This window comes from Hyperoodon ampullatus, assembly GCF_949752795.1.
Source record: "Hyperoodon ampullatus genome assembly, chromosome: 2".
Classification (NCBI taxonomy): domain Eukaryota; kingdom Metazoa; phylum Chordata; class Mammalia; order Artiodactyla; family Ziphiidae; genus Hyperoodon; species Hyperoodon ampullatus.
The window spans coordinates 117759456-117778670 of NC_136915.1; the positions used below are offsets into that span (position 1 = coordinate 117759456).

General features: G+C 50.0%; 1 protein-coding gene across 1 annotated transcript; it reads left to right on the top strand.

The window, feature by feature from the left end:
• Positions 1-8245: 8245 nt before the first annotated feature.
• SLAMF8 (SLAM family member 8) lies at positions 8246-16526 on the top strand (the record flags this gene model as incomplete). Its single annotated transcript, XM_079697126.1, has 5 exons — positions 8246-8285; positions 10865-11191; positions 14242-14547; positions 14629-14733; positions 16462-16526. 5 exons carry the CDS (start codon positions 8246-8248, stop codon positions 16524-16526), a joined length of 843 nt encoding a protein of 280 aa, XP_079553252.1.
• Between the last annotated feature and the right edge of the window lie 2689 nt (positions 16527-19215).

The following is a 19215-nucleotide window of genomic DNA, read 5'->3' on the forward strand; positions in this document are numbered from 1 at the left end:
CAGCCCAGCAGCCAGAACCCCCGTTTGTGGAGCACATCAGAAAACTCTGTTACCCCTTACATGTTTAAAAAGATACATGGTTGTAGAATCTATTTGTTAATAAAGGTGTATCAATTTGTTTCATATTGTTCATCAGTAGCAATCATTTGGGTTGCCTGATAATTTGGTCTGGTTTATTCAAGGAGAATGGACTCCCTGTAGACCTGACTGGTGATGAGGGAGATGAGAGGGTGAGGAAGAGGAAGAGTTGCCGGGGCAGGGAGTGGGAAGGGAGGGGAGTCCCAGTCCAGTCCACAGCCAGAGTGCTCAGTGAAGGATTATATGTTCGCGCCTGTGAAGCCCTGTCCCCAGCTTGCAGGCCCCTGCACTGGAATCACGGAGAGTGAGGTCCGAGTTAGCAACTCTGGTACCCTCCTCCCCTAGCAAGAAGTCTGCTCGTTCAGAGCACTCTTGGCCCCTCAGAGCTGCAAACATCTAGCATTTCCCCTTGAGCTTATTAGAAATGCAGACGCCAAGATCTGCTGAATCAGAATCTGCATTTCAATAAGATCTCCAGGCGATTTGCATGTACATGAAAGTTTTTTTTTATCATCTTTATTGGAGTATAATTGCTTTACAATGGTGTGTTAGTTTCTGCTGTATAACAAAGTGAATCAGTTATACATATACATATGTCCCCATATCTCCTCCCTCTTGCCTCTCCCTCCCTCCCACTCTCCCTATCCCACCCCTCTAGGTGGTCACAAACCACCGAGCTGATCTCCCTGTGCTATGTGGCTGCTTCCCACTAGCTATCTATTACATGAAAGTTTTAAAAGCCTGGTCTACCTCCAAAATACATATGTCATGGAAGTAAATCAGTCCACTTGCCTTCGGGAGCTTAATTGCCTGTGGTTCTGCTCTGGGTAAAGACAGTGGATAAGGCAACCCATGCGAGCCTTTTTTCTCACTTGTCTTCTACTCCCTTTTCTCCCTTCCCTCCTCCCATCCCAACCCTTCATCTTCCTCATCCTCCTGTCTCTGTCATCACCAGTCAAAATCCACAGTCAGAATACACCAGGGTCCCCTCCCCTTTGCCTCCTTGGTTCTGCCGGGATGACTGAGAGGCACACACCGTCTAGAAGCACAGGGTCTTCACTGGTCAATCAGGAAGCACCCCTGACCCTAAACCCCCACCACGCCCTCTGTAAATGAGTCGCCCCCTTCTAAAGAGTGAAAACATAGACAAGACAGCTCGCGAAGATGGAGACTGGGAAAGAGCCAGTCCTCCAGTCATCCCCACAGACCACCTGCTTCCTGAGCTTTCATACCTCCCTCCTCCCTGCCCTACACCCGAGACACACAACACCTGGTCCATGGACTGGGGGCTGTCTGTGAATTGGATTTACCAGTCCAGGCAAGATAATAGAACAATTGCAAGCAAAAATTTAGAAACTTTTATAGCAATCTGACGGAGTAATTTTATGTTTGTTTAATATAATCATAAAAATTAGGGCTCATATTTGGTACCTCTCTTTTAATTTTTAATTTTTTTTTGGTAATGTGTTTTTATTATATTTTACAAAGTATAGCTCTACAATGGATTGGAAATAAAAAAGAAAAACAGGCCCTTCAACACAGGTAGGTGAGAAGTCCTATCTTACACACACACACACACATACACACACACTTTCACTCACACACCACTGGCCTGGTCTCTCAGACACTTTGCTCTCTCCTCAGACCCTTAATTTATAAAATAATGAGCTGGAATTTTCCAAAATGGACAATTACTAAGAAAATTAAAGGAAAAGAGAATCCACAAAAGAACACAGAGAAAACAGAGTTTTCAGAGGAAACCCACACTCTTCAGCCCAGACTCTCTCTGGTTTGCCTGATATCAGCACACCCAGCCCTAAATCCCATCTCCAGTCCACAGAGCAGGCAGCTACTTCTGTTCCTAGAGGATGCTGGTGGGCAGGGGAGGACGGGCCACTGCCAAGGGAGGATGGGACCCTCACAGTTCTCCAGGGCCAGACCCTGCAGACACAGAAAAAGGATGCCACATTGCCCAGCCTGCCACTGTGCTGCTCCCCACAGGAATGCACACAAGCTGCCTCCACACTTTATCAAGGCTCTGAGCTATGAAACATTTTTCTCTCCAAGTCAGAGCTAAATGCAGACACATATCCAGCAGAGGTGAGTTGGCTGTGCCTCATCTAGGGACCTGTGCTCTGTGTGGTCATATCACTTACATAGTAAGAAGAAAAGAAAGAACTTCTTAGCTGGGATGAGGATGGAGAGGCAGCCTGGAGCTGCCCCCTTAAGGTAGAGAGTAAGAGGACAGCCAGCAGCCTCAAGGCTGCCCTCTGGTGGCCCTCTTGGGTAGTCAGGGACTTGAGCACCAGCCTGCACTGTGGTCTGATCCGTTCATTGGACTGGTTCTTTGTAAGATATCATTAGACAACCCATCTTTGTCTTGTATGTGGCTACACCATTTAGATACAAAAAATAAAAATGGAGCATGGCCTTTTCCTGAACCAGGCAGGTTGCACATACTGGAATTTCTTTCAATTCCAGGTTTGTTATTTTTAATTTGGCTAGGAAATAGATCTCCTACCTTTTTATTTAAATAAGCATCCACTAAACAGCTCTGTGTCCTTCATCTTTGTATCAACTGTGATGACGGTAAGTACAGACAAGGTGCACAGCACAGGAAAGACCCAGGCTTTCCCATATCATATCTCTGTCTACACGGCCAGAAGAAGCTGCACCCAGCAGACCTGGAGCATCACTAAGGCTGCTCACTCAGCACACACCACTCTCTGTGAGTGAAGAGCCTATGTTGTACTTGTTTCCAGAATTCTCTCCCATGTGACGTACAGATGAATAGTGACTGTTCCTTTCATGGTCAGGAGCGTGATCACCGTCATCATCAGCATGTGCTCCTGATCTCATGGGGCTTACACATGCTAGATGTTCAACAAACGTTTGCTCAGTACATTAGTGTGCACAAGATGGGACTCCAACAAATGCTGGGTAAGTGAGTGAATGAAGAAATGAGTTTCCAGCCTCCAGCTCTCTACCTCAACACAACACAGTCGTGGCTTTGTTTCTTTTTTCTGCAGCCTTCCTTTGACTCTCTGGGAAGGTATGTCTTTGCCTCAAAACAGACCCTACCAAAGCCTCAGATGCCTCCCACCCAGTCTCCCATGAGCTATCTCATAGGCTCCTTCTATTTCCCCTCTCCTCAGTTTCCCCCCTTCCAACTGTGAGCACCATGCCCCTTGTCCATCGAAGGTTCCATTCCCTCTACCTACTCCCAGCAGGGCTAAGATGAGGGTGAGGCAAGAGAAGTGCCCCGGGCACAAATATTGAAGAGGGAGTTATCTTCGGGGCTGTGCATACATGAGAGTGTCCTCCGGGGCATGTAAGGTACATCCATTTCACACATGCATGCACTGCCTCAAACCCAGTCTTCATCCACATGGCAGCACCACTGCCCGAGCTGGCTGCCAAGGGAGGGGTGCACATGGGCTCCCCCACCCAGGGCAGCCTTTGGGGCTGGCATGGTGTCGGCTGGCAGATGGTGCAGGCAGCTGGTCCACTCTATGGGAACCGCGCCGGTGAAGGTAGACACAAAGACGGGGCTCAGGTGGGGTTCTACCTGCTCCCTCAGCCCCACCCTGCACAGCCCCCAGGAAGTGGCACCCAGAGGCCCACCCACCCTCCAGCAACACTCCGCCCTCTTCCCTCACCCCTGCCTTCCAAAAGCCCGCTGAAGGCCCCTCCTTCCTGCCTGATGCTCTTCCTCTGCCTCCTTCTCTGCCAGCTCCCTTCTCTCCCCAAACATCTCACCTTTTCTTTTCCCTTCTCCACTTCCCCCCATCCCAGGAGAAGCAAGGCCCCATTCTGCCCTCAAGCCAGTCCAAGGAACAAGAACAAGTGTGAGTGGACAGGGACAGGGCATCATTTGGACCACCCATCAAATTCCACCCAGCCCCGAATCTCTGCACCACGCTGCTCTCAGGGCTAAGGGTTGAGCTCAGATGCTGATTTGGCCACATTTTACACCTGCTACCCACTACCCCCACCCCAGCCCACAGTGCAGGTGGGCTAGTGGCAGGTGCAGGCCACTCTGCCTGGCAGATGGGGCTACTACTGCACCTGCCTGGGCTGCGGCAGAGGCTCCCGGCTTCCCAGAAAGGCCCCAGGGAGGCTGAGCGCAGCCCCTGCTGCCAGCTTCTCTCTTAATTAAGGAATGTGGGGAGTCGCCCCTTTGAACTTACTAGCTAATTTACTCCATGTACTCCCCCTGTGGCTGGGTAATTAATGTGGTCTGAACCAGTAATTAGCCCTGGGGGGAGGCGGGGGAACCTGCCACCGCAGGCTTAACCCTTCCTGTGCCTTCATCAGTCCATTCTTCTCCAGCTGTCACAGGCCTGCTGGAAGTTTTTCTTTTGGGGGAGGTGGGTGGGATATTTTCAGGTCCTCACCCAACCTTCCCCTCCCCACTTTCTCAGCCTCCCTGAAATTCCCCTAAAGGAAAAGGGCTGGGGTGGTGCATAGAAGACTGCAACTCATTTCCTGCTTGGATGGACCACTGTGGACCACCCTTTCTGCTGAGAGGGAGTGTGACTACCCACTGTCTCCTCCAAAGGAATTCAGCATCCGTATTCCCAGCATTCACACACCAGCCAGACTCCTGCATTCCATGGCCACCCCAGACCTGGCCTTGACATTTCAGAATCATTCAATCCACTTCAACACATGCTTGAAGCGTACCACCTCTTGGAAATCCTGTCCTTGGCAATATACAGGGTGCAGAAATGAAGGGGGTCTGATCCCCGTCCTCAGGAACTGGGAGAAGAGAGTTGAAGCAGGGCTGCTGGCACCTCAACACTCTTTACCTGCATTTGCCCAGCTCTCCCTTCTTCTCTCTCTCTGGCCACTTAGTAACAATGGTTAATTTTTTTGAGTGCTGATTGTCAACTGAAATTAAAATGCACAACGTGAGTTTCCTTTTTATTTGGGGACGTTCGGAGGACTAGAACCCAGGAGACAGCCTCTCAGAGAGCTCTGAGGAACTGCTCTGAAGAGGTTAGGGGGAGGCCAGCATATACGTGATTTTGGAGAAAGAGTACGTGCAATTAAGTGCACATTTTGGTAGAAGGTTACTGCTTGTCACGAGGCACAGCTATCTTAGTTAATGATTTTAGTGCTTTTATGAGTATGGGAAGATGCAAGAAATTGGGTTCATAAAATATCTGAGGGTCTGTTCTGTCTGTTTTTCCAGAGCACAGAATGCCTCATCCTGATTGTCACCCTGAATTCCTTTCAGGGTGTATTGTAGGTCAGCAACTGCAGTAGCCAATAACTTGTAGAACTGGATGGTGGGCCACATTCTTTATTTTACCTGACTATGCACCAGACCCTATTTTAAGTGGTTTCACCCTTACGGCACCACGAAGAGGTAGATACTGTTATTAAGCCCCGTTTCGTGAATGAAGACGCCGAACACAGAGCAGCCACTTTGCTGAAGGTTTCACAGCCAAGACCTGAACCCAAGAAGCTTGACCCCAGAGCTTGAGTTCTTAAGTCCTACCCTCACCCTCATCTGTTTATAGCCTAAGGCTCACCTCAAACACTACCCCCTCCATGAGGCCCACCTGGCCTCCTAGACCCCCCCCGCTGGCCCTCACCCATCCACCCTCGGGCTCCCATAGCATCCCATGCACGCAGCTGGCATTGCTCTGACCACGCTGATTGTAATTACTGGGTTACATGTCTGTCTTCTCATCTAAACTGCAGACTCCTTGAGAGCAGAGGCTATGCCTTTCATCTTTGTGTCCCCAGCACCTGACATGTAAGTAGATGCTCAATAAATATCTGACACATGGATGATGGAATTGACAGTGGAGTCATAGATCAGTCCTCTCCCTTGGCCTCTGTGTCCCATAGGCGGGTGGTGTCCAAGTTCTGTCACAACTCCAGCTCTGCCCCTTTCTCTCTAGAGAGTTCCTTTCTACTCCAGTCAGGACAATCACAATAGTTGTTTCCCAGACCCCCCTGCCTCTTTTTTCTCTCCCAATCATCCCTGCACACTGTCCTCCCACTAGTAAGTTAGCCCAAAATGGACAGCAGCCCCCTCCCTCCAAGCAGTGCTTCTCAGAGCCCTCCCTCCATTCACTAGCTCAGAATCACCTGGAGTGCAGTGCTTGTTAAAACTACAGGTTCCTGAGCCCCAGCCCAGCCCCACTGAACCAGAATCCCTGAGAATCCAAGTTTTCAGCACGGGTGAGAGTTGCTGGCCTCCAGAATAAAAGCCTAAACTTAACCCAGTACTCAAGGACCCCATAATCTGACCCCCAGCCTCCCTTTCCATTTTACCCAAGACAGCCCTAAAGGATTCCTCCCTCTGGTCTTTCATTGTCTCTAGAGCCCACATGGGACCTCCCCACTGCCAAGCTTTCCCCTCATGCTCAGAGTCCACCCCCAACCTCTGGCCCTCCCTATATTCTAAGCCTATCCAAATCATGTCCATCTTCAAGATGCAGCTCAAATTCCACCTTTTTTTTTTTTTTTTTTTTGCGGTATGCGGGCCTCTCACTGTTGTGGCCTCTCCTGTTGTGGAGCACAGGATCCAGACACGCGGGCTCAGCAGCCATGGCTCACGGGCCCAGCCGCTCCGCGGCATGTGGGATCCTCCTGGACCAGGGCACAAACCCGCGTCCCCTGCATCGGCAGGCAGACTCTCAACCACTGCGCCACCAGGGAAGCCCAAATTCCACCTTTTAAGGAAGTGTCCCCTGCCCACATCCACAGAGACCTCTTCCCATGCCCTCCTGCAGCATTGACTGTCTGTGCTGCTCTTCTGCACAGAGCCGTGTCTGTCTGTTGTGGGCCTTCCCTTCCCAGGCATATCTTGTTCCTACAATTTGGTGGTGAGTGACTGGAGGGCAGGAACCCTGTTCTGGAATCCTCCTGCTCACCTGCCACCACATCTGCCTCGTTCCCAGCTGGGTCCAGAGCAGAGCATTCAGTTTGACTGACAGGTCAGAAGCTCTGCAGGACTAGACATCACAGCCACACTCAGGAAGCTCGGAGATGTTCCTTATCTTCTCGCAAAGGCTTCCCTGACTAAAGAAACCAAGTTACCGCAAGTGAGAAGAGAAACGGAGTTAGGATGGAGCGACTGGCAAAATGGACCACACTCGGAAGGCTGAAGCTCAGCTCATAGCTCTGCTTCTCTGTGACCTCTGAAAGGTGCTAACCTCACTCTGGTTTTCCACCTCCCCCATCTCTAACAGGGTGATAATCAGATCCTCTCAGAGGAGAGTTGTAGGGCTTCCAGGAAGCAAAATATGCATCAATCTCTAGAATGCACACCCTGGTTTAACAAATGTCCATTAAGCATCCATGACATGCCCAGCACCGAGGGGTACACAGAAATGAATATGAGACCTTGGCAACAAACAGTCTGTGGAGATGAGAAAACTGTTGTGAAACAGTGTGCTAAGAGTTATGACAGGAACGGGCATGTGCTGGGCACGCAGAAAGGAAGGTTCATGCTGCCTGTGGTCAGGAAGCCTGGAACAGGAGTCCAGCCAGCTGCATAGCCTGCATAGCCATGCCACATCCAGAAGGATGAATGGAACAAGTACAACGAACGGAAGTGTGGAATTGGCAGTTCTGAGAAGAGGCAGTCCTGGCTTGGCGTGGCTGGAGAGCGGAATGGACGTAGGACGGCAGGCTGGAGAAGCAGGCTGGAGTTGCACGTAGAAGAACCTTGTATGCTGAGCCAACAGTTTAGTCTTTATCCTGAAGGCAGTGGGAGGCTGCGGAAGAATTTTAAGCAGAGAAGTGATGATGGGAATCGCAGTTTAGAGGTTTCTCTGTGGTGACAACAGGAAAGGCAGGGGGCAGCCGGGCAGAGTGGGATGCGGGGATGCCCGGTGGGAGGCAGCGAGGAGGATGTGGGCTCGTGTTGGGGGGGGGAGGGCACTTGCCCTCTGCATTGGCCAACCATAGACATTTGAAAGAGGCTGACTTACAAGAATCAGCTCCTGAAAGAGCCCAGCTAGACCCGAGGCCAACTTCCACTTTCCTCTGGATATTTTCACTTTCAGGGCGTCCTGTTCTGAGTCAACATTCCTCCTTCTAACCATGGGACTTTCCAGAAGGACCACAGCTCCTTCCATGCATCCACTTGACCTGGGATGCTCTGGATTTGGCTGTCGAGCGACTTTGCCTGCCTCTCCGAAGTATGACCGTGTGGTCCCTGTGGAGTCTGCTTCTCTGGGAAGGTAAGTGGGGCAGGTGGGTGGCCTGGCCTCAGAGAGCTGAAGTCCCTTCCCCAGACATCCGGGCAGGATCCTCTCCCCCACCCAAGTGAGAACCCAGGAGCTGTGGAGGGGTAGGGAAGACTGAAGCAAGTTCTTGGGCAACCTTAAAAGCTAGGCAGAGGCAAAGAGATGCACGATCTTGGATAGAAGGATGACAGCACAAGGAACCTCCATGTCCCTGAGACACAAGCTGTTTTGTGGCCCAAAGAGGTTAAAACTGAGGCTGGTGGTACCATTGGTTTTGAAAGAGATGGTCGTGAGAATGTGAGGGTCTGGCAGTGTTAACACATGCAAATTCTAAATGTGGTCTGGGGAGAGCAGGGGAGGGCAGGGCTCTTACAATCTGAGGATGTCTTTCCAACAGCCTGTGGGAGAGCTGAGACTCCTCCCTGCAGGTCTGTGGAAGTGGACATTGAAGAGGGAGGAGAGACAAAAGCAAGTTAATATATTGCCTGTGGACTTGGGGTGGTCGATAGCGGTGTGATGTCAGAAGAGACAAATCAGGTCTCTTCAACACTGGGCGACACCCCTCCATCCTGTCCGATGCCTGACTTCCCTCTCTTGGTTAACAAGTGGCCAGTATGACAAGGGCCAGCACTGTTAGGCCAGGGGATGGGAGCCATGGGGTGTGGCAAATACTCAGACACTTTTGTTTGTGTCGGGAACTCATAGGGACCTCAAGATGATTTTGTCTGGTGTCCCCACCTGAGTTCCTGGCTCCAAAAGTCTGCAGATTTCATCATTTCTAAACATGTGAAGAAATCCTGCCAAAAAGAGGGAATCTGTTTGGTTCACAAACCTTTCAAATCTGTGGACATGGGAAGCAAAAATAATTTTTCTGAATGGTAAAAGCGATGAGTACCACTGATTGAATGCACCCCCTTGCTTTACGAATGGGACAATGGAAGCCTTTAGAGGGAAGAGGTAGGCTGAAGATTGCACAGCTTGTTCGTGGCAGAGCCAGGGCGGGATAGAACAGGAGTCTTGATTGACATCCAGTGCTATGCTCTCTTTATGTGACGTCTCCACTGTGCCTTAACCCTGAAGCCATCCCCAGTTAGGACTGAGATGACTGAGGCTGGCAGGGCAGTGAGACGGACAGGAGACTGGAGTTACCAGCAGCTGGCTGAGTGATCATCCAGAACACGGCTCCCTAACCAAACTCCCAGCACTTGGGTGTGTTCTCCATCTGCTTTTATTCTGCTCTGAACCCTCGTGCCCACCACTGTGCTGGGTACGAGGGAAGTCCTCAGCCAATTTCGTCATGCATTCAGTATATCTGCCGAGCTTCTCCTACATCCCACTCCTAAACTGTGTTTGGGCACAGGAAGTACAAACATGAGAAGAGGAACTCATGGTCTCATGGGACTCATAAACAAGTGGTCACAATAGAGGGATAGGAGCATTTGTAGTGGTGATTTCAGCCCGCTGTGGGAACACGGAGAGAGTTTGTAACCTGCAGTGACAGATGGCAGAGGCCAGGGGAGGCAGTGATGCTTCAAGGAGGAGCAGAAATTAGTCAGCAGAGGAGTCAGAGGGACACTTCAAGCAGAAGTGTCACCCACACAAGTCACACTGAATATGTTCCCAGAAAAACAGCCTCTTGACATCTCACCCCATTCTGTTTCTCCTCCTGTTCTGGATCACAGAAAATGGCATCCAGTGGGTCCCAAGGACCTGGGAGCCATCCTGGCTCCCTCACTCCCCAGATCTAATCTGTTACCAGATCCCCCTGACTACACACAGCAATCTCTCCATTCCTCCCACTTCTGCCTGTCTCAGATGCTCCCTTCCTCAGTACAAGTTTCCATGGTACTTCCAGGACAAGTACAATCCCACTCTCCTTGGGATTAATAGACGCAGGCTCAGTCTTGCCCCACCTCCTGTGCAGCCTGCACACCTCTGCTGGAGTTGTCTTTCTAACCATGGATCTAATCACGTCACTCTCTTACTTAAAGACTATCCAAGGCCCCCCATCGCTCTAAGGATAAAGCCCAAACTCCAAGGTTGCTTTTAGGGCCCTGCAGGATCTGGCTCCCACAGACTCTGCAGTGCTATTTCTTACTCCCTCTGCAGAGAACTACTTTCAGTTCCCCACAGTGCACCGAGCTCTCTCACCGTCCGGGCCTTTGTGTGTGCTGCCCACTCAGTCTCTAACACTTCCCCATCCTCACTCCAGGCCTCCCTCTGCTTGGCCTGGCTGATTCCCATTCCTCTTTCCGATCTCAGCTTAACCTTTTCTTCTCTGAGTCCTTCAAGGCCTGGCAAGGTCACCCTATCAGCCCACCTGTGTTCTCCCAGGGCACCCATTTTTGCCGTCATGGTAAATTGCTGTCTGAAGAGTCTGAGCTCCATGAGCACAGGGACTGGATTCCCTTCCTCACTGTTTTATTCCCAGTCCCTGGCGCAGTGCAGTCTCAGCTTGGGTGGAGGGAGTGTGGAGAGAAGGGCCCTCCCTTGCTCTGCAGCAGCTCAGCTGCATGCAGGAGAGAGATGAGGATGTTTGGGGCAGGCAGAGTGATGGGGTTCTGTCCTTTCAGCACTACTTCCCTTCATTGTCACCGGTGCCCAAGTTCAGGGCCAGGTGGGGGGCTCGGCGCTGCTGGTGGCAGAGCGCCCTCCCGGCTTCCAAATCCGAGAGGCCATCTGGAGATCCCTCTGGCCTTCAGAGGAGCTCCTGGCCACGTTTTTTCGGGGGTCTCTGGAGATGCTGTACCACTCCCGCTTCCTGGGCCGAGCCCAGCTGCACAGCAACCTCAGCTTGGAGCTGCGGCCACTGGAGTCTGGAGACAGCGGCAACTTCTCCGTGCTGCTGGTGGACAAGGAAGGTCGAGCCTGGACCCAGACCCTGCAGCTCAAGGTGTATGGTGAGTGGGCCTGACTCAGGCTCTCTGCCCCACCTCTTCCCACAAAGCTCCGCAAAGGCATCCTGGGTCCTGGAAACTGGGGAGAGTTGGGGTCTAGAAACCTCTGGCCTCTGACCTCATGGCTGATTCAGGGAACAGCTGCTTCCCCACAGCCACAGGTAAGAAAACTCCTCGGGTTCTCGCAGGTGAGCTTCTGGCTGGGGCAGCCAGGCTTTTCCGCCCCACAGTCCTGGTCTGAACTCTAGCTTGGTCTTTTCTTATCTCAGTGGCCTTGGACACAATACTTACTCCCTGATATTGACCTTTCTCACTTGGAAAAACAGTATAGTAATATTACCATGAAAATCCCAATAAAGGTAAATCAGTGGCATTTGAGAAAGCATCTGGGATAGAGGCTGGCCTAGACATCATCAATTCTAAGATAACAGTTTATAAGACGTGCCATTATTTTATGCACCACCAAAAAGAAAAATAAATATTGCAATTAAACTATGACACAATGTTTTTAATTGAAAAATTCATGGTAACTAAAGTATAGAATTTTTATGTCATTTTTTAAATTTTTTTTGAAGATGGGAGTAGGAGCTTATTAATTAATTTATTTATTTTTGCTGTGTTGGGTCTTCGTTTCTGTGCGAGGGCTTTCTCTAGTTGTGGCAAGCAGGGGCCACCCTTCATCGCGGTGTGCGGGCCTCTCACTATCGCAGCCTCTCTTGTTGCGGAGCACAGGCTCCAGACGCGCAGGCTCAGTAGTTGTGGCTCACGGACCTAGTTGCTCCGCGGCATGTGGGATCCTCCCAGACCAGGGCTCGAACCCGTGTCCCCTGCATTAGCAGGCAGATTCTCAACCACTGCACCACCAGGGAAGCCCTATGTCATGTTTCTTAAAAGAGCTCTTTTAGATGTATTGAGAGATTTTAAATTTACATCATTCATGGTATTCTCTGTTATTTGTTATTGCAAAATAAACCATCCCCAAACTTACTGGTTAAAAACAACAAATATTTTTGTTTCTCACAAGTCTGACTTGGCAGGGCTCAGCTGAGCAGATCCTCTGTTCTACATAGGTTTGTTAGGGTCATTCATAAAGCTGCTCTCAGCACCTCAGCTGGGGTGACTGAATTCACTGGAGGCTGGATGGGTCTTTCTTTCCAGCAACTTCACCTCCACCTCTGTCACAACCAGCACCTCCGCAACCACCACCACCATGCCCTCCATCACCTGCAGCACCATCACCACCTACACTTCTACCACTGCCACCGTATTTCTGCTGGTAAAGATAAAATGGCCTTTGAGCTCCTATTCATGTATCTAGTGACTTGGAAAAGATATGTCAGTGACCCCTATTTCAGTAAAACCTCAGAAATTGAGATAGAATAAGGGGGAGGAAAAGGTCCAAATTTAAGAATGGAGAGTAGGGGTGATAGCTGGGCAGAGCAAAACACTGAGGGAGAGAAAGGCAGTAGCAAACTGGAAAGAGAGAGACCCTCCCACACCTAGAGGAAGATAACTGGCTCATCACTTAGGTGAGCCACACGGGCTGCCAGTGTACAATTAAATGTGTGTCCTTTTGGATGCACATGACCCTGATCCATGTTGCACCATGTTGGCAAGAAGAGTGCTGGCTGGAATTCAGCACCCCCCTCTCACCTGTTACCCTCTGAGCCCAGTGCCCCTGCACAGTGGACAGCCTTCACAACCATACAGGCAGCTAGGGAGGCTCTCTCCCGTTCTGAGTCTCAGCTGCCACATACGTGAAATGAGGACGTTGAATGTGATAATACATGCAGCACCCACACCACTAAGCTCTAAAATGCCTTGTTCTCAGCATCTGAATTACAGATTTTAAGGAAATTGCTGTTTTATTGCTTCCAAATACGTAGCGTGATTAGAACTAATTGCACAAAGCTGCCAAGCAGCCGTCCTTAGGAGCTCTGCTTTGACAATAGATAAGAATGATTTGAATTAGCAGATCAGTTACTAGAAATGTCAATGGGTGTTTCTACTGTGCCTGATCGTGTTTGGAAGCAGCTTGTCCTCTTAAGTAGTGTAAATATCTCCCTCCCCTGTAATCTTTGTTTATACTATTAGTGCACCCAGCAAATCTTTTCTTTTTTCATATCACAAATCCCACCAGATTGAGCTGGCATTAATGAGGTTTTACTCAGCTTAACTTTGGAATGCTCTCAGAGACTGAGCCCTCCCGTTGTTGCCAGAATGCTCTCCCACTGGCCCCCTTTGCCACGAGACTCATGATCTACTCATCAACCGAAGTAGGAAAGGGCAGCCATGGCCTGGGATGCCAGGACACCAATTTGTCCAATGGCCCAGGTAGCTGAGCACCTTGAAAGCAAGGGTTATGGAGATAACAAGGCAGAGCCCCTACCCCCTGGTATGCTCCTTCACAGAATTTTGCATCCTTGTAAAAATTTTCTTAGTTATTTATAATCACTTGTTAGTATGTCTTCCTCACCAAACTCCAAAAGCTCCAAAAGTCCAGGAATGTGTTTGTTTTTGTGCTTACCTTAACAAACGTTTGTTGTCTCTCTGACTGATGTATCATGTATCAGGGAAATTTGATGACAAGGGATACAGAGAGTTCTCAGAGGGCTCAGAGCCATACCTGGAATATCAGAGAAGGCTTCATAATCAGAACAGTAAGCAGTGTGTCCAAGCTGGGCCTTGGAGGATAAGTAGGAGTTTTCTAGGAGGGTGAGACGAGAAAAGCATATGTGTACAGCTGAGCCATATGAAAGATATGAAGAAGAGCATGACACGTTTGGGAGAACAGGAAATTAATTAAGATGGGTGGGGTGGGTCAGCAGGAGGTACAGCTGGAGAAGTTGACATCAACCATTTAATGAAGGATTTTGAATACCAGACTTAGAAATTCAGCTTCTGTCCTGTGGGCAATGGGAGACTGATGAGGCTTTAGAGCCAGAGTGGCCTAGCCAGAGGTGGCATCTAGCCCTGCATGGATCCCAGAGCTGGAGCTATGGGCCCCGCTCAGCATCCCTATAACCCACACTGGCTCTGATGTTCTTGCTCAGATGCAGTGCCCAGGCCCATGGTGCAAGTGTTCATTGCTGTATCAGGGGATGCTCAGCCCTCCAAGACCTGCCAAGTGTTCCTGTCCTGTTGGGCTCCCAACATCAGCGACATAACCTATAGCTGGCGACGGGAGGGAAACATTGACCTTGATATCAAGCCAGGTGGCCTCTTCATGGACGGACAGGTGCTGAGTGTGTCACTGGGACCAGGTGACAAAGGTGTGGCCTATTCCTGCATTGTCTCAAACCCTGTCAGCTGGGACTTGGCCACAGTCACCCCCTGGGAGAGCTGCCATCACCAAGCAGGTATGCCAAGGGCTGGGGATCAGTGGTTGAGGGACTGTGAAGCATCCAGTCCACCTGTGACCCTGCCCCCTCCATGTCCAGCTCCAGGGATGGCCTCCTACAAAGATGTGCTACTGGTGGTGGTGCCTGTCTTGCTGCTCGTGATCCTGGCTGGTCTCTCTGCCTGGCACTGGGGCCCCTGCTCAGGTAGGAGTCCTGCAGGGGCTGGGGGTGGCTGGAGGAGGTAAGTCTTCTGGGAAGGAGGGTCAGGTTTGGACCTCCTCCTATTTAGGCTTACCTCTCCCATGTCATCTCTTGGCCCTCTCCATCTAATATTCTGGTCTCCAGTCAGACTGAACCACCTGAAGTTCCTTTAGCAGTTTTCAAATGAGCTACTCTCTTGTGTGCCTCTGCAGGCATTTGCACATTCTACTCTTTCTGTCTGGAACACATTTTCCATAACTTCCCACCCAACTCGCCTTCTTCATTTGGCTGTCACCTCCACCATCTTCAAGGTGTGCTCCCTTCAGGAAGCCTTCCCGACCTTCTCTCCCACACCCAGGCTGGGTTTGTGTCCTGCCTTGACTCTCCAGTGCTCATCTCAGTCACAGCACTTACTGCCCTCACTCTCCCATGGAGTTCTCAGGTTTGAAAGACAAAGGCTGAGTCACCACCCCCCTGACACCTAGCAAGGGTTCCTGGAACATAGCTGGTATCAATAAAGGTGTGTTGAGTGAAAATCTAGATGAATCCCAACTCCTTCTTGCCAATCATCCTAGGAAAGGCTCCCTGAGAGAAGCACCTCTCTGGCCAGGGACTGCTAGGGCCTCCTTCCCCCAGGAGAAGAGGGAAGGGGACACTCAGAGGTCAAGCTGGGTTCTGTGCTCTCCATCCAGCTCCTGAAAGAACTACCCCAGCTGACCTGGGCTTCGTGGACATGTCCATCCTAGGCTGTCTGGCTGGTCCCAGGATGGAGAAAGTGGGTCAACAAGGAGAAGGAGGCATAAGACTTCAGTGGATGTGTCCTAAAAGGCAAGAGTCTTGGCCCAGCCACTGAGCATGCAGCTGGGCTGGCTGGCTGGCTCCTGTATGTCTTTCCCACAGGCAAGGGAGGGAAGAGGGAGCAGCAGAGGTCACACTCCACCTAGGGGCCGGTCTGCTCCTGAGAGGGTCTGACCTGGCCCTTTGCCTCAGACAGCCCCCAGGATTTGTGGTAAGAAGGTGGAAGCCAGGAAGCGAGCAGCTTTTTGTTTTAACAGCTTTATTGGACTATAATTCACGTACCATGTAATTCATGCATATCAAGTGTAAAACTCAATGGCTTTTATTACAGTCACAGAGTTGTTCATCCATCACCACACTCAATTTGAGAACATTCTCATTACCCCAAAAAGAAATTCCCAAGCCCCTTAGTCATCACTCCCTAGTCCCCCTTTCCCTACCAGCCCCAGGCAATCCTTTCTGTCTCTAGACTGTCTCTTCTGGACAGTCTATCCTGTAAATGGAGTCATGCACAGTGTGATCCTTTGTGACTGACTTCTTTCACTTCGCCTAATGTTTTCAAGGCTCAGAAAAGAGCAGCTTTGGACACTGAGAAGGGTAGAGAGAATCCAACTACTGGGGATAGTGGAAAGGCTCTACCCAGGGCATCTGGAGGCTGACCCTTGGCTCTGCCACGTGGCTTCTGCCTAGTCATTTAACTGGGTCCATCCCAGCTCTAAGTTTCTATACCTTCTACAGCTAAATGCATGCCATAATTGCAGAGAAAGTCTAGACATTAGGAAGAACTTCCTGTCCTTGAAGCATCTCCTTTTCCAGGGTCTTAGAAAACCAGGAGAGCTGTTCCTTGTCTGACCTTGAGATAGGACCGTCAGGATTCAGAGGCCTTAGGTACAAACATTGGAGGGGTAACCTTCATTCTGATCTCCTTGCCAGGGAAAAAGAAGAAGGATGTCTGTGCTGGTGAAGTGGCTCCAGAGACAGAGAACCCCCTTGTGTAGGGTCTACCATGAGCAATGCCTGGATCGTGAGGAACCCCACTGCCTAGCCACATGATGCTCTGGGATGTAGCTGGTACCTGGAAACAACCATGGACCTCGTACCTCCTGTGAGACTCCTGTACCACCTCTCAGGAGCAGCCTGGGCAGCCGTCACACTGGGAGAACAGGAAACACTGGCACAACCTTCCAAACCTTCCCCCTTCCCTCTCCCCTGGTTGCGTGTCCTGGCTCTGCTCTGGGAAACATGGGCCCAGCAGGACGTCCCCTCAAGGACACTGGAAGTTCTCCAGGATCCATAGATTGACTGTCCAGGGCACTCACTCCTCCACCACTGTTCATGAAGTATTGTTATGGATTGAATTTGTCCCCTTTAAATTCACATGTTGAAATCCTAACCCCCAATATCTAAGGATATGACTGTGTTTGGAGATAGGGTCTTTAAAGAGATAATTAAGGTTAAATGAGGTCATTGAGATGGCCCTAATCCGATATGACTGGTGTCCTTATAAGAAGAGGGAGAGACACCAGGAATGCACACACAGAAATAAAAAGCCATGGAAGGACACAGAGAGAAGGAAGCCCTCGGCAAGCCAAGGAGAGAGGCCTTGGGAGAAACCAAACCCGCTAACATCTTGGTCTTGGACTTCCAGTCTCCAAGACTGAGAAAATAAATTTCTGTCGTTTAAGCCACCCATTCTGTGGTATCCTGTTATGGCAGCCCTAGCAGACTAACACAACTATTAACCAACCAGCATCAAAGGATTACGTCCAGCCTGGGTCCTGGCCTCTAAAAGACATTAGACAATCATCCACTTTCAGTCCTAACCCCAGCCCCTGTCATTTGAGACCCTGATGTTTCCCACAACCAAGGAATTATAAAAAAATGTCTAGAACCTGATGAAGAAGAGACATGGGGGTCAAGGCTTTCTCTTTCCGGCTTAAAGGACTTGCAAGTTCATGGTCCTCACAGGTAATTTACAGTTCTAGACAATCAAGGGATGGTTGATATCTCATGGTTGGGATGGGTGCCATTTTGCTGGTAACATCTTTTTAATTGACATCTTCACCCTCAGCACTGACCATCATGCCTCCCACAGGAGCTGGAGTTGGGTTTGAGATTCTCTCCTCACTGTCTAGCACAGTGACCAGAAAAAGAGAGATTAAATTTCTCAGCCAACAGGAAGTTCTTGCACAACTTCAAGAAAATCAGCTCAGCTCAGGATGAGGGTCTCTGCCTGAGACTGAGAGAGGGAGGAGCCAGGAAAAACTAAACAGAAGGGAAATTATGGAGGGAAAGGAGCTGAGGCATCCGAATATCTGCCACACTCATTTTCAGATGCAAGTGCAGAAGATCCACCCAAGTTCAAGTGACCCACCACTCAATGGGAAGATGTTCAAGGTCACTTTGAAAGGAGCACATGTGGGATGGAAGGTATTATTATTGTGGCCATCTCTGCAAAACACAATCTGCCACTGAGCGATTCTGTCTTAAAAAGCTCTGGAATATTGCCACTGGAAAAAATAATTGATGAGCTAAACTTACACTTAAGAATTAGTAGATGATATGTTCCAGCATTACTCCCTCCCAAGTGTAACTAGATTTTTTTCTGGGACCTCACTCAAGTCTTATTGATAGAGGATGAAGGCATTGAAGAAACAGGGGTAGATTTTGAAGTATTTTCCCAGGGCGGCTTCAATCCCTCCACCCAGGATGTCAGCCCTGTACAAGGGGCTTCCCTCTTCTCCCCAGTTCCTGGGTAGTCACTTCACTTTGGACAAATGGTCAGCTCAGCTGGCCTCCAGATTCATATGGCCACTCCTGCACACGACTAGTCCTGGAATTTCCCTGCCTGCTGGCTCTGCACAGAGGTCCCTTGCTGGCCACCTGACTTTGCCTAGTCCTTATGCCTCCCCTGCATCCACTTCTCTCCTATCACCTTCTTCCAAGTCCACCTGAACAGTGCACATGGCCACAGCAGCTAATGTTGCTGCCACCTGTCATCAGAGGCTTTCCCCAGGCCTGGTCAATGAACCAGGCAAAACTGACCTTAGTCTTTAAAACTGATGTGAAAGAGAAAGCCCAGGGTCTAGCAAATGACCAATGGTGGTTCAATGTGGGAAACACACACACACACACACACACACACACACACACACACACACCACTCCCCTTCTCTCTTCCCTTCATCTCCAGGGCCCCTCCTCAGATCAGAGCAGTTCTGGATGGGATGGGACCCACAGTTCTCCTTCACGCAGTAACCCTTGGTGACTTCATGTAGACAGTGGTTTTGTTGTGTGGTATGCCAGGGCCTTTTGAACATATTCACGCTGCTCAAATCATCTGAGGTTCCCATCCCCAACGACTCATTTGTCCACTAGTGGACTAATTAACCCACCACAGTGTTCGTGTTGAAAAGCATTGGGATTGATGCTTTAAAAGTCACACAGGAACAAATATTTATTGAGTGTGCAGCATGCACTGGGTACACTTCAGGGCACTGAGGACTCAGTAGTGAGTAAAGCATACACTTCAGGGCACTGGGGACTCAGTAGTGAGTAAAGCATACACTTCAGGGCACTGGGGACTCAGTAGTGAGTAAAGCAATGTCCTTCCTTCACGGAGTTTATATTCTAGATAATATAAATAAGCAAGTAAGCACATGTCACATGTGGGTAAGTTCTATTAAGA